At 40.0% G+C, this 15,317-nt stretch overlaps 1 protein-coding gene across 2 annotated transcripts in view; it reads right to left on the reverse strand.

Moving 5' to 3' along the window:
• Window positions 1-2,353: 2,353 nt before the first annotated feature.
• Sec22a (SEC22 homolog A, vesicle trafficking protein) overlaps window positions 2,354-15,317 on the reverse strand; it is a 69,767-nt gene continuing 56,803 nt past the window's right edge. For both annotated transcript variants that reach the window (XM_005344889.3, XM_026788193.1), the window contains exon 7: window positions 2,354-3,194. In XM_005344889.3, coding sequence (XP_005344946.1) covers window positions 2,994-3,194 — 201 coding nt within the window. In that variant the 3' untranslated portion in view covers window positions 2,354-2,993. The remainder of the gene's footprint in view (window positions 3,195-15,317) is intronic.

A 15,317-nucleotide genomic window follows, 5' to 3' on the forward strand; every position in this document is an offset into this window, starting at 1 on the left:
GAGAGAGAGAGAGAGAAGCCTGTGACAGACACATATAACTGACTGACCCAATAAGCAAACATTGTCAAATTAAGAATTTTCATTACTTTAACACTTCCCAAGACCCCAAGTGAGAACAAACCAAACCAAATTCAACAGGACAGAGGCACATTTTTATCCCATACCTCATCTGGCATGCCTTTTATCTTGGACAGAGCAATGTCTAACTTGCTCCCTCCTAACCCTAGCTTCCGGGCGCTGCTACACCCTCTGCATAGCCATGGCAGCTCAGCCCTTCTTTATGTTTCACTGATCTGGTCTCCACTTTCTGTTCAGATTTTGTTAACACCGTATCTTATGGCTTTTCTTGGTGTGTTGTTCTTTCAGGGAAAAGACTCAGTAGGAATGTATTTCAAACCCAGACCAATACAGCAGGCAAATACTTTTAGATTATGACAGAGGGTGTCTGCAGTATTTCAGAACTGGCTAAATTAAGATAAAACACATCCATTAAAGCACACCAGGGAAGACTGTTGTCACAGATATAGTCCCTCCATCAGTCCCACACTAGCAGAGAGAGCCTGGGAACCCAGTTACTCGAGCTCTTGCCACGTAACATGAACACAGCCACACACGCCTCCAAGAGCCCTGATGGAGTGGACACTTAGGAGTAAAGAATAGCTCCAAACAAAAGCTATCGGTATCACAGCTCAGACACCAAGGAGGTCCCTTCTAGGACCATGACAAATCCAGAGATTCCTGGACATCATCACAACAGCCAGGGCAAATATGTACCTTCTCAGGATGCAGATCCCAAATGGTGAAAGGTGACAGTGGCATACAGAAAAAGACTATTCATTGCGGTTTCATTCTGTACATTAAGATGCAAACATTCTCTTACGCAAAACAGCTGATGAAAACTAAGCTTTTAGAAATAACTGGTGGTTTTCTTTTCTTTTTTCTTTCTTTTTTTAATTTTTTATTTATTTTTTGATTTTTGGTTTTTTGAGACAGGGTTTCTCTGTAGCTTTGGAGCCTGTCCTGGAACTAGCTCTTGTAGCCCAGGTTGGACTCAAACTCACAGAGATCTGCCTGCCTCTGCCTTCCTGAGTGCTGGGATTAAAGGTGTGCTCTACCACTGCCCAGCTTAACTGGTGGTTTTCAAGTGTTCCTGCTCAATGGATTCAAATATAAATGCTGTAACTGAACCAAACTGGTAAGAGAGCTATCAAATACCAAGGAGCAGTAAAACCACAATTAACCAGAACGCCCGAGCTCCCTGGTTAGTTGACTATTTACAAGAAATCTCCTCTGCTGTACCCACCAGCTTGGAAACTGCTCCTAAGCTGAACCAGTTTCCTTACAAGGCTCAGTAAGTATAAAACGCCAAACATAGTCCATGTGGTTCTGATGGCTTAGGCCCCTGTGACCTTGGGGCATCTCTCAGAAGGTACAGGATAAAGGTGCAGCTTTGTTATAGCAGACACCTAGATAGACTTGGACTTTCTTGTTTTAAATCAACTGTGGACATTATAAACCCATTTATTGCCTTCCTTCTACCTTATTCTTCTGAGACGGAGGGGCAGAAAAGGTTCCAGGTGTGAAGATCTTCCAGCTCTGCCAGTGTCCACACAGTGGGTTGGGCTGACAAAGCAGGTCAGTGACCTGCCCTGGACTCCTCCTACTAACTATGGTCCCAACGTGAATTCCTTAACAAGTCCACTGTTTTGAGGGATGGTATAAAATACCAGAATCCTATGCATTCCTTGTTGAACTCTTTTCTTTAAAAGCAAAGGCAAATCACTCATGATGGCTTCCAAACCAGATGACTTTAGATTTTTGCAAATAGAATCAAGCTGTGCTTCCACGTTATGAATTCAAAATGGTCTGAGTCATCTTTCCAAGGTATGAGAGTGCTCTTTCTTCTGGGCAATAGTTACCTTCCTAAACCATGAGGTGACAGAGCTGTAAGGGGAAGTCCCTTTGCTGACCCTCAGCACCAGACCTCTTCAACAAGCAAGATGGACTTGGGTGCACAACACAACTAAACCGAGCTGCATCACAGCAGAAATGACATTCCCTTTGCAATTCCCTACTAGCCCCACTACTCCACAGAGGTGCTCTCACTCTGGTGCCAGGCAGCACCTCTCACTATCACAGTGAATGTGCTACTTAGCTTTAGAGCCCTGACAGGTATCAGTATCTTGTAGGAACTTAGCAACATTTCTCTGTGTGTTGGCAAAGTGATACTGATATTCTACTTGGAGTAAGGGTTCCTTTGTTAAATACTTTAAAATTTTTAAGGTTGAAAACTAAGCACATAATAGTATACATAGTACCCAAATTATAAAGAGTTTAGGAGACCACAATAATCAAACGAATTATGTATTTTTAGTGATTTCAAAATAAATGACAAACATGGTCTAGAAAGAAAACACGTGTCACTGTGTCGTCAGGGTTTGTGAGATTCCAGATGCATCACAGCCTTCTCCCACACCAGGTGATCTCCAGAGTTAGAGGCTGGCAGAAGCAGAAAAGGAACCATTTTCACACCATTCTGGACTTCATAACTCTTGATACTATAACTGTGCAAACAATCTGATATTTAGTATAGTCGTTGTTCTAGACTATAGCCTTCCAGTCTCTGCAGCATCTTCTTCATTGGTCTCTAATGCCTCACAAAGGCAAACTCAGGTTGTAGTGTTCCTGCTTGGTCCTCAGAGCACGTTCCACACCCAGATTTTGGTTAACTGCCAGGTCTTCGGATGATGTTGAACTTCTACTGTGTGGTAAGCCTGATACTCCACTGCAGGATTCTTCTGAGAGTTTTCCTAGCAGGTCTTGCATGCTTACAGGCATGCCAGGCTGATTTGTAAAAACAAAACTGGAAGATGGGGAGAGAAAGAAAGCAGAGCTTCTCGCGTGTGGTGACTGGTCTCTTTCTCACAGTGGCAGTTAATATATGTCTTCGCCTCCGTCTCCTGAAGGCAAAGGCAATACATCTGAGGGAGATGTCAGACATCATGGTCAGGAGCCTTGCCTTGGGCTTGCCTCAGCCAGATCTGCAGCGTAACAAATGCTCCCACAGTCACATGGAAGAAAAGCTGCCAGAGGTTGCGCAGTTCGTAGAGATACATGTTGCACAGACAGATTAAGCCAAAAGTCAAGAATGATTTGACATTCCGCCAGCTGGTGTAGTACACAAGTAAATAACACTGTTCAAAACATAAAAATGAAAGATGGTTAGGTTATAGGAAAAGAACTAGGTGAGTGAGACATGAAAAGAAAACAAAGGCACTGCCCCAAAAGAACAAGATAATGTAAGTTATCAAAGGTATTTGGTCATTGATGTTCCATGACTTGAAAGAGAAACGTCTTTCACTTTTCAGATGAAAAGCATTTTGCATCATATGTCAAATAGAAGTACAACTGAGTGACTCCCATGTAAGACAGACTGGGGACATTCTCCAAGGTGAGAGGGAATTATGACTTGTATGCCATCCTCACCCAGGAAAGCACAGAAAACTCAACAGTTACTCAAGAAGATGAACTTTACCACAACTTGAGTCTGAGGACTAAAGAAAGCAACAAGTCTCAGGTATGGCAAACAGCAAGAGGTGAGGTGTGGGTAGAGGGTAGCAGGGAGCTGCAGGAGTTGGGCCTTGTTTCTCAGCTGTGACGGAAAAAACAAATGAAGCCATTGCCTATATCGGGCTTATACTGGAGGAAGCTGTGTTATTAGCATGTTTTCATCATATAATTTCAAGCAGTTATGTCTTAAGCAGAAAAGGTGACAAAGGAAGACAGTAAGCACTACTCCGATGACACAGTGAAGGGCGCACCCCCCACAAGCCCTAATATGGTCCCCACAACATGTTAAAAACATGCTTATTTTGCTCAGCATCTACAGTTCCTGAAAGGCGAGGATTTAATCATCTTGTTCATTCATTGGTCTCCAGGGTCCAGAACAGGGCCAAGTCCTCAGTTAGTGCTAAAATCTATTATCTGGGAAGCATAGGAATTCTGTGTGCTCATGAAGTCTTTGGAAAAAGCAGAAGTTTCTATGACTGCATCCAGGCTTCAGAATGGTAGGATATAAGATTTTCCCATACTTAAACAGAATGCACACCAAGAGTTGATGGAGGAAGGTCATTGGTTAAAAAAAATAGAGAAACTGCTTGGCTGGCCCTCATAGGTTAAAACATAGGTGGGAGGAGTAAGCAGAACAGAATGCTGGGAGGAAGAAGAAGTGAGCTCAGACTCGACAGCTCTCCTCACGGGGGCAGACGCCTCAGAGAGACGCCATGCCCCGCTCCCAGGCAGACACACAAGATGACGCTCCGACCCAGGATGGACGTAGGCTAGAATATTCCCGGTAAGACCAGTGCTCACAGATTATTAGAGATGGGTTGATCGGGATATCAGAATTAGCCAGTAAGGGCTAGAGCTAAAGGGCCAAGCAGTGTTTAAATGAATACAATTTGTGTGTTGTTATTTCGGGGCATAAGCTAGCAGGCGCCGGGGTGCTGGGGACGCAGCCCCGCCCCTTATATTACTACAAAGAGTGATGCTTTAATTCCAGCACTTGAGAGGTAGAAGCAGGAGAATCTCTGTGAGTTCAAGGTTAGCATGGTCTAGAAAGTTCCAGGCCAACAGGACTATACAGTCAGACCCTGCCTGTATGAAAAGAAGAGAAAAGAAAACAGAATAGAGCTTTGCTATGTATGTAAACTGAATAAGACTATATATTTTACAAGGGAGATTTTTATTGTGGAATAAAAGTTTAAAAACTTTTTTTTCTTTTGAAATAACTTTTAACTTGGAGGAATCTGAACCAGAACTGTACTGTTTCCAGTGACACTGCTACGTCACCACATATCAGCCATCACCCCAGGGCATGACCACACTGAGCGCTGTTAACTGACAGGCTTCAATTTTGTCCTGTGTGCCATTAGCGATCTTTCCCCGACCTGGGATTCTGTACTGCATTTAGCTGTCAAATCTCCTCCAATCGATAACAGCTTCTCTGCCATGACCCTGGCAGACCTGATGAATATTCATTAGTTATGCTGGAGTTCTGTTCCTCAACTGGACTGTTCAGTGTTCCAAGATCAAATTAAGTATATGTGATTTTGCCAACAACAACACAGAGGTGCCAGACAGTATGTTTTATCATTGCTGTCAACTTGGACCCCTTGATGGGAGTGTCTGCCACCCACCGATGACTCTGCTGGCATCAGTTATTACAGTGGTATTGGCTTAACAGTGATTTAATAGTGATTTTTTATCTCCATCATTCTTTCTACATTTATTAATTAGAATTCTACTGTAAAGAAGAGCTTTCCTTGTATTAAAAAATTTAATTGATGATTCTAAAATCTTTCAAAGGTAATTTTAAAAAAAAGATAGCTTGCAATGCAGAGATCTGGCTGACATCACCTTGATCAAACTTATTACACTGCTAAAGAATTTTCTCTAAACCAAAAAGAAAAAGAAAAAAAAAAAGAAAAACTTTGAAGGTGGTCTTTTCCTTTAGAGTTTTAGTTTTGCAGTTAAGCGAGAATGCATTATAACAGTGTCTGATGTGCTCTGGATATATGTGGACGAAATAAAAGTATTATAAGTAGGGGAAGAAGACAACATCTAGAAAGATAAGGTGTCTAAACATTAAGTGTTGACAACAGAAGACTATGACAAACATTTGTTCTATCTATACTAACCATTTTAAAAGCCATATTTTTAAATACGATGTTCAGTTTTACTTAAGAAGGTAGGTTCTGGGCTGGAGAGATGGCTCAGCGGTTAAGAGAACTGGCTGCTATTCCAAAGGTCCTAAGTTCAATTCCCAGCAACCACATGGTGGCTCACAGACACCTATAATGAGATCTGGCGCCCTCTTCTGGCCTGTAGGCATACATGCAGACAGAACACTATACATAATAACTAAATTAGTTTTAAAAAAAGAAAATTGAGTTTAAGGTGGTATATAGCTAGGGCAAGAAGGACCATATGATTGTGGCAGGAGGAAAATAGATCAAAAGAAGATAATGCAGAACCCAGAAAGAGTCTCACACAAATATGCCCAATTGAATTTGTATAAAGGTACAACAATTCAGTGGAAGAAAACAGTCGGTTAAAGAAATGGTGCTGGAGCACTTGGTGATGTATAAAGAAAGAAACGTCAACTTCAGTCTCATACCACAAACAAAACAGAAACAGTAACAACAAAACCCCCTGAACTTAACATATAAATCAGAAAGCTACGAAACTTAGAAACCATCTCTCTGGCCCTGAAGCTGACTTCACACACTTTTATGCATACTGTCTTCACCCGTGTACAGAGACTGAGGAAGTGTTATAAACTGTTAAAACATGAGTCATAAAAGTAATCAAACTAACTTTACAAAAATTAAAAACATTCTGCAAAAGCACCTAGGTGGCTAAAAAGACAAATAATTAAGTGGGAAAGGATATCATAGGATACATATGTGACAAGGGCTACTATCTAGAACATATTTTTAAAAAACTTTTTAAAAATGTAGTCCCCAAAAAGTAAAAAATAAATAAACCAATCAGAAAACAGACAGAAGATAGGAACAGATATTTATTCACTGAAGAGAATACACAGACAAAAAATAAGCACACAAAGCAATGGCAAACATCATTAACCATTAAGGGATTGCAAAGTAAAACCATGATGAAATACTCTAAATGGCTAAAACAAAGGGACAACCGCAAATACTAGTGAAGCTACAGAGAAAGGGCAAGAACGTACTGCACTTCGGAAAATGGTTTTCTATTAAAGCTAAGCATGCAGTTACCACACAAACCAATAATTTGTACTTCTTGGTATGTATCCCAAATTAATGAAGACATGGCCTGTACATGAAGCCAGGCATGATGATACATGCCTGCAACTCCAGCATGAGGCTGAGGCAGGATAGAGTTTAAAATTGGCTTGGGCTATACAGTGAAGCCCTGCCCCAAAAAACATTAACTATGTAACAACTTGGGTGAATCTCCAGAGAATTTTATGCTGAGTAAGAAAAGTCCAATCACAAAGGTTTAGGTTTACCTAAATGTCTGTGCCCTTCCCTTCCCAAATGTGTACCCCCACCGAGGGGAACTTAGAAAGCAGACCTTTGGGAAGTTTCTAGGTCTAGATGGGATATAAGGGTGGAGTGCCTATAATGGATTAGTGGCTTCAAGAGAGATAAGCACTTTCTCTGCTATGTCAAGAGGAAATTCGGGATCAACCTACCCCTGGACCCAGCAATACCACTCTTGGGAATATACCCAAGAGAGGCCCTATCATACAACAAAAGTATATGCTCAACTATGTTCATAGCAGCATTGTTTGTAATAGCCAGAACCTGGAAACAACCCTTCAATGGAAGAATGGATGAAGAAAGTATGGAATATATACATATTAGAGTATTACTCAGCAGTAAAAAACAAGGACTTCTTGAAGTTTGCATACAAATGGATGGAAATAGAAAACACTATCCTGAGTGAGGTAAGCCAGACCCAAAAAGAGGAACATGGGATGTACTCACTCATATTTGGTTTCTAGCCATAAACAAAGGACACTGAGCCTATAGTTAGTGATCCTAGAGAAGCTAAATAAGGAGAACCCAAAGAAAAACATATAGGCATCCTCCTGAATGTTGACCTTCATCAGGCGATGAAAGGAGACGGAGACCCACGTTGGAGCACCGGACAGAAATCTCAAGGTCCAAGTCAGGAGCAGAAGGAGAGAGAGCACGAGCAAGGAACTCAGGACCGCAAGGGGTGCACCCACACACGGAGACAATGGGGATGTTCTATTGGGAACTCGCCAAGGCCAGCTGGCCTGGGTCTGAAAAGGCCTGGGATGAGGCCAGACTTGCTGAACATAGTGGACAATGGGGACTACTGAGAACTCAAGAACAATGGCAATGGGTCTCTGATCCTACTGCATGTAATGGCTTTGTGGGAGCCTAGGCAGCTTGGATGCTCACCTTACTAGAAATGGATGGAGGTGGGGGTTCCTTGGACTTCCCACAGGGCAGGGAACCCTGATTGCTCTTTGGGCTGACGAGGGAGGGGGACTTGATTGGGGGAGGGAAATGGGAGGCGGTGGCGGGGAAGAGATGGAGATCTTTAATAAATAAATAAATTTAAAAAAAAAAAGACACAGCCAGAGGGCAGTCTTCTCCAGGCCTGGAAGAAGCAAGTCTATCAACACCTTGGCCTAGGACATCCAAACCTCTGGAACAATGGGTGAAACAGTAGGTGAAAATAAACACCTATTGTTTAAGCTCCTCCTAGCCTATTTAAGTTTGTTAGAGCTGCCTTAACTGATGTCTATGTATTGTATGATTGAACACAGGGATCCTTATGGTGACAGGAATATTCTCTATCTTGATTGTATCAATATCAACATAGCACTTGTGATATTGCATTATGGTTTTCAGACGGTATCATAGGAAAAGTCAAGTAAAAACAGGATTTCTCCTATTACTCCATGTGAGTACAGTTGTCCTAAAAGACTTTAGCAAGAAAGACTAATGTATACATATATTTATGTTTATGAGAAGCTTTGGTGGTGGGCACACATGTGGAAGGTCAGGGGACAATTTCTGGAGTCAGTTCTCTTCTTCCACTTTTAGGTGGACTTGAGGGACAAAATTTAGGCCATCAGGGTTGCCTCCTGAGCCATCTCAATACCCCTATTTTTTAAAACTATTTATCTTTGTGCATACATGTTTGTGTGCTTGAGTGTGGATCCATATGTCAGAGGATAATTTTTCAGGACTTAGTTCTTGTTTTCTAACTTGTTTTGAGGCAGGATTTCTCTTTGTAATTTTTTGTTTTAGCAGTTTCTGTTTAAACTTTATTATTGTGTCAGTGTAGGTACCAGAACATACCATGCCACAGAGCATTGTGGATATCAAAGCAAGCACTTTTACCTACTCAGCCATCTCTCTGGCCCCTGACATTTACTTAATAAACACCTCTATGCATACTGTATGTTCATATGAGAGAGTGATACACACACACACACACACACACACACACACACACACACACACACACACACACTTATATATGTAGAAGGAGCAGAGGGCTGAGTTCCTGCCGCCTGGCTAGCTTATGCCCTGAAATAACAGCACACAAATTATATTCTTTTAAACACTGCCTGGCCTGTTAGTTCTAGCCTCTTATTGGCTAACTCTCACATCTTTATTAACCCATTTCTAATAATCTGTGTAGCACCACGAGGTGGTGGCTTACCGGGAAAGATTCAGCATGTCTGACCTGGTGGTTGGCTCCATGGCATCTGACCAACTATGCTTTCTTTCTCCCAGCATTCTGTTCTGTCTACTCCACCTATCTAAATCATGCCCTATCAAAAAGCCAAAGCAGTTTCTTTATTAACCAATGAGAGTAACACATAGACAGATGACCCTCCTCCATCATATATACAGATGAAAGAAGTGTTATAAAATGTTAGTAATAGGTGATTCTGTATATACTAGTCTTTTAATTTTTCTGTAAGTTTAGCAGTTTAGAAAGGAAAATACTCATAGTTTAGAAACAAAATAGACTATAGTGTCTCCACTGACCCCAGTTCTATTTGAAATACTCAATATCAAGAGTAGTTCCTCCTGGCTGAGCTCTGTGCATCCATCAGCTCTGGTATCCTGAAGAAAAGGGCAACCAGGCCTGTAGTAGTGAACTTAAGAGATCTGGCCTAATGCATTAAAACCTACCCTGACAACTGGAAACACAGGAATAAAATAGCAAAATGTAACTGCAAAAAACAGTTACCACTCCACTCAGCATTTTTGGAAAGTGGGATGCTTAATGCCTATATATGTACAGGAAACTGGTTTGCTTCCCATTTTTAATTTTTAAAACTTTATTATTTAAAAAGTTTGCATATAAACTATATATCACACACCAAAATTAACCAGACCCAAAGTCTATCATCTCAGTAAACTTTTTTTTTTCCAAGACAGGGTTTCTCTGTAGCTCTGGAGCTTGTCCTGGAACTAGCTCTTGTAGACCAGGCTGGTCTCAAACTCACAGAGATCCACCTGCCTCTGCCTCCCGAGTGCTGGGGATTAAAAGCACGCACCACCACTGCCCAACTCTCAGTGAACTTCTATACACTTAGAATAGCTATTCTGAAGATGTGGAGTTTACATTGGATTTTATACTTTTCTTTCTCTCATGAGTGATACTACTCCACCATTAAGCAGCTCTTTCAATTACTGTAGTCTGTTCTGGGTGAAGTGAGAGGTATGCCTGGCATTAGGAGCACTGTTGTGGAGTAGCACAAAGGTCCACATCGCTTCGAGCTGTAAGAACAATCTAGACCTCGGTGAGAAACATGGTGCTGATAAAAGGATTAGTGTGGGGTCTTCTGTGACGATTTAATGGTACAATGAAAGTAAATGGCTTACTGAAACACAAGGAGTCAATAACTCTGCTATTATGATTAGGTACCAAACATTCCTTTTGTAAAGCCAAAGCTTTACCTTCATAAGTTACCATTGAAGAGATACCATTCACATTAGAAACATGAGACAGCAGTTATATAACATCATAAAAACTGTACAAATTTAGGAGTATTGATTTGGTTAGGTTAGAGATAGCATGATATAGGGAGATGAACCTGGAATCTAAATTCTGAAGCATTAGCCATCACTCATCCCCTTTCCTGGTTATGCCATCTCAAGCAGTTCACTGAGTGCTTCTTTTTACATGTTTACAATAAAACAATAATCTTGTAATGATGGGGCACAGGGATTAAGTGGGAAACCCACAAAACAACACTGTCTAAAATTAAACACCACATGCCATTAACAAACACATGGCTTCACTTCACCTGTATGAAATGTCCTTGGTCTTAATGAAATCTGTCAAATTAAACAGATTTCTAAAGATAACATTAAGAAAATTTAAAGATTTAAAAAATTAAAGCCACTAAAACTAAATTTATAATGGTTCGTGTTTATGTAAAGTTCAAATATTCATCAAAGTATTTCCCTAAAGAGTTCTACAGAGACAGGCTGAGACTGCATAGAGAGGACCAAGAGGTGCCCCCACACATTGGGGCATCCCACTCTCTAGTCCCTCAGTACGGGGGGGGGGGAGGCAAAACCCTGGGCCCCTCCTCCACCTGCCTCAGCCTCTCTAGTCAGTCAGCAGGCAAGCTTCCTGCAGGTAAGCTGCTCCAACACCCTCACCCCATTGATTGGACCCTGTAAGCTACAAGTCCAACTCAGCCCTCAAACCCTTCTATCCCCTGTGACCTCAGAGGAACTCTGAAGCACAGACTGTGACTACACAGAGCAGAACAAGAGAGTATGGGCCAAGAGAGACCTCAGTGGCTCCCTGAGGCATAGACAGTGATAGTACAGACCAGACTAAGAAAGGGTCCCAAAGACACAGACAGCAACTTCAAGGATTGTACCAAGAGGCAAAGACATTACCGGTACCAATTGGAGGAAGAGATGGGTAGGCACCAATGCAAGAATTCATTCAACAACCTAAAAAGCAACACGGTCACATCAGAACCCAGTGGTCATACAACAGTAAGACTTGAACATCCTAACCAAGAAGAAGCAGAAGAAAAATAATTTTAAATGCAACTTTATGAGGATGGTAGAGACCTTTAAAGAGGAAATGAAAAACTCCCTTAAAGAAATGGAGGAAAAGACAAGCAAAAAAAAAAAAATTGAAGAAACCAATAAATCTCTTAAAGAAACTCATAAAGCCAAGAAAAAAAAAAACAGGCAAAGCAAACATTTCAAACAGTTAAAGACTTGAAAATGGAAATAGAAGCAATAAAGAAAACACAAACCAAGGGAATTCTGGAAATGAAAAAGCTGGGTAAACGAAAGCGAACTACAGATGCAAGTATAACCAACAGAATACAAGAGATAGAAAAGAGAATCTCAGGTGCTGAAGATACTATAGAGGAAATAGATTTATCGGTTAAAGAAAATGTTAAATCCAACAGATTCTTAACTTAAAACATCCAGGAAATCTGGGACACCATGAAAAGACCAAACCTAAGAATAATAGGATAGAAGAAGGAGAAGAACTCCAGCTCAAAGGCATAGAAAATATATTCAACAAAATCACAGAAAAAACTTTCCTAACCTAAGTAACATATAAAAACAGACTTATCAGAATTACACCCAACTTTTCAATGGAAACCATGAAAGCCAGAAGGTCCTGGACAGATGTGCTGCAGAAACTAAAAGACCATGGATGCAAGCCCAGAATACTATACCCAGCAAAGCTTTTAATCACCATTGATGGAAAAAAACAAGATATTCTATGACAGAACATATCCACAAATTCAGCCCTACAAAAAGTACTAGAAGGAGAACTCCAACCCATGGAAGCTAGCTGTACCCACAAAAACACGGGCAACAGATAACTTCCCACCAGAAAACCCACAAACACTACCACCAAAAAATAACAGGAATTAACAGTCACTGATCATTAATATCTCTTAATATCAATGGACTCAATTCACCTATAAAAAGACACAGATACTGCGGTATACAAGAAATACACCTCAACCTCAAAGACAGACACTACCTCAGAGTAAAGGAATTTTCCAATCAAATGAACCTAAGAAACAAGTAGATATAGCTATCCTAAATATCTAACAAAATAGACTTCAAACTAAAATCAATCAGAAGAGATGGAGAAGGACTCTTTATACTCATAACAGGAACAATCCATCAAGATGAAGTCTCAATCCTGAACATCTATGCCCCAAATACAAGAGCACCCACATATGTAAAGAAATAATACTAAAGCTTAAATTGCACATCAAACCCCACACACTAATAGTAGGATACTTCAACATCCCACTCTCCCCAATGGACAGGTCAACATAACAGAGAAATAAGAGAACTAACAGATGTCATGACTCAAATGGACTTAAAAGACATCTATAGAACATTTCACCCAAACACAAAAGAATATAACTTCTTCTCAGCACCTCATGGAACCTTCTCTAAAACTGACCACATACTCAGTAACGAAGCAAACCTTAACAGATACAAAAAAATTGGAATAACCCCCTAAATCTTATCAAATCACCATGACTTAAAGTTTGAATTCAACAACAACACTAATTGCAGAAAACCTACAAACTCATGAAAATTGAATAGTGCTCAATTGAATCACCCCGTCTCAAGGAAGAAATAAAGAAATTAAGACTTCCTAGAATTCAAAGAAAATGAAGGTACAACATACCCAAACTATGAGAGCAGTGCTAAAAGGAAAGTTCATAGCACTAAGTGCCTACATAAAGAAGGTAGAGAAATTTTACACTAGCAACTTAACAACATACCTAAAAGCTCTAAAACAAAAAGAAGCAGACTCACTCAGGAGGAGGAGATGACAGGAAATAATCAAATTGAGGGCTGAATCAATAAAACAGAAACAAAAAAGCAACCCAAAGAATCAAAGAAACAAAGAGCGTTCTTTAAGAAAATCAACAAGATAAACAAACCCTTACACAAACTAATCAAAAGGCAGAAAGAGAACATCCAAATTAACAAAATCAGAAATGAAAAGGGGGACATAACAACAGACAAGGAGAAAATCCACAGAATCATTAGGTCATAATACAAAAACCTATTCTACAAAAATTGGAAAATGAAAAAAAAATGGTCAATTTTCTGGATAGGTACCAAATACCAAAATTAAATCAAGACCAGGTGAACAATTTAAATAGACCTATAACCTGCAAGGAAATAGAAGCAGTCATCAAAAGCCTCCCCCCCCCTCAAAAAAAAAAAGTCCAGGGCAAGATGGTTTCAGTGTAGAATTCTAACAGAACTTCAAAGAAGAGCTAATATCTATACTCCTCAAAGTGTTCCACATAATAGAAACTGAAGGAACATTGCCAAACTCTTTTTATGAGGCTACAGTTACCCTGATACCTAAACCGCACAAAGATTCAGCCACGAAAGAGAATTATAGACCAATCTCCCTCATGAACACTGATACAAAAATACTCGAAATCAAATCCAAGAACACATCAAAAAGTCATCCACCATGATCAAGTTGGCTTCATTCCAGAGATGCAAGGATGGTTCAACATAAGAAAAATCTATCAATGTTATCCACCATATAAATAAACTGAAAGAAAAAAAATCATATGATCTTCTCATTAGATGCTGAAAAAGTATTCGACAGAATCTACCACCCTTTCATGATAAAGGTCTTAGAAAGATCAGGGACACAAGGAATGTATCTAAACATAATAAAGGCAATATACAGCAAGCCAACAGCCAACATCAAACTAGATGGAGAGAAACTCAAAGTGATGCCACTAAAATTAGGAATAAGACAAGGGTGTCCACTATCTCCATATCTATTCAACATAGAGCAATAAGAAAACTAAAGGAGATCAAAGGGATACAAATTGGAAAGAAAGAAGTGAAACTTTCACTATTTGCAGTTGATATGATAGTATACATAAGTGACCCCAAAAACTCTACCAGAGAACTCCACAGCTGATAAATACCTTCAGTGATGTGGCAGGATACAAGATCAACTCAAAAAATCAGTAGCCCTCCTATATACAAATGAAACTGAGAGAGAAATCAGAGAAACATCTCCCTTCACAATAGCCACAAATAATATAAAATATCTTGGGGTAACACTAACCAAAGAAGTGAAAGACTTGTTCAACAAGAACTTTTAAGTCTTTGACAAAAGAAACTGAAGAAGATACCAGAAAATTAAAGATCTCCCATGCTCTTGGATAGGCAGGATCAACATAGTAAAAATGGCAATCCTACCAAAAGCAATCTATAGATTCAATGAAATCCCCATCAAAATCCCAACACAATTCTTCACAAACCTTGAAAGAATACTCAACTTCACATGGAAAAACAAAAAACTCAGGATAGCCAAAACAACCCTGTACAATAAAGGAACTTCCGGAGGCATCACAATCCCTTACATCAAACTCTATTATAGAGCTACAATAATGAAATCAGCCTAGTATTGGCATAAAAACAGACAAGTTGACCAACAGAATCAAATCAAAGACCTGGATATTAATCCACACACCTATGAACACCTGATTCTTGACAATAAAGCTAAAATTATACAATGGAAAAAAGAAAGCATCTTCAACAAATGGTGCTGGCATAACTGGATGTCAACATGTAGAAGAATGAAAATAGACCCATATCTATCACCATACACAAAACTCAAGTCCAAATGGATTAAAGACCTCAATATCAGTCCGAACACACTGAACCTGATAGAAGAGAAAGTGAGAAGTACCCTACAACAGATGGGCACAG

This window comes from Microtus ochrogaster, chromosome 2, assembly GCF_000317375.1.
Source record: "Microtus ochrogaster isolate Prairie Vole_2 chromosome 2, MicOch1.0, whole genome shotgun sequence".
Taxonomy (NCBI): domain Eukaryota; kingdom Metazoa; phylum Chordata; class Mammalia; order Rodentia; family Cricetidae; genus Microtus; species Microtus ochrogaster.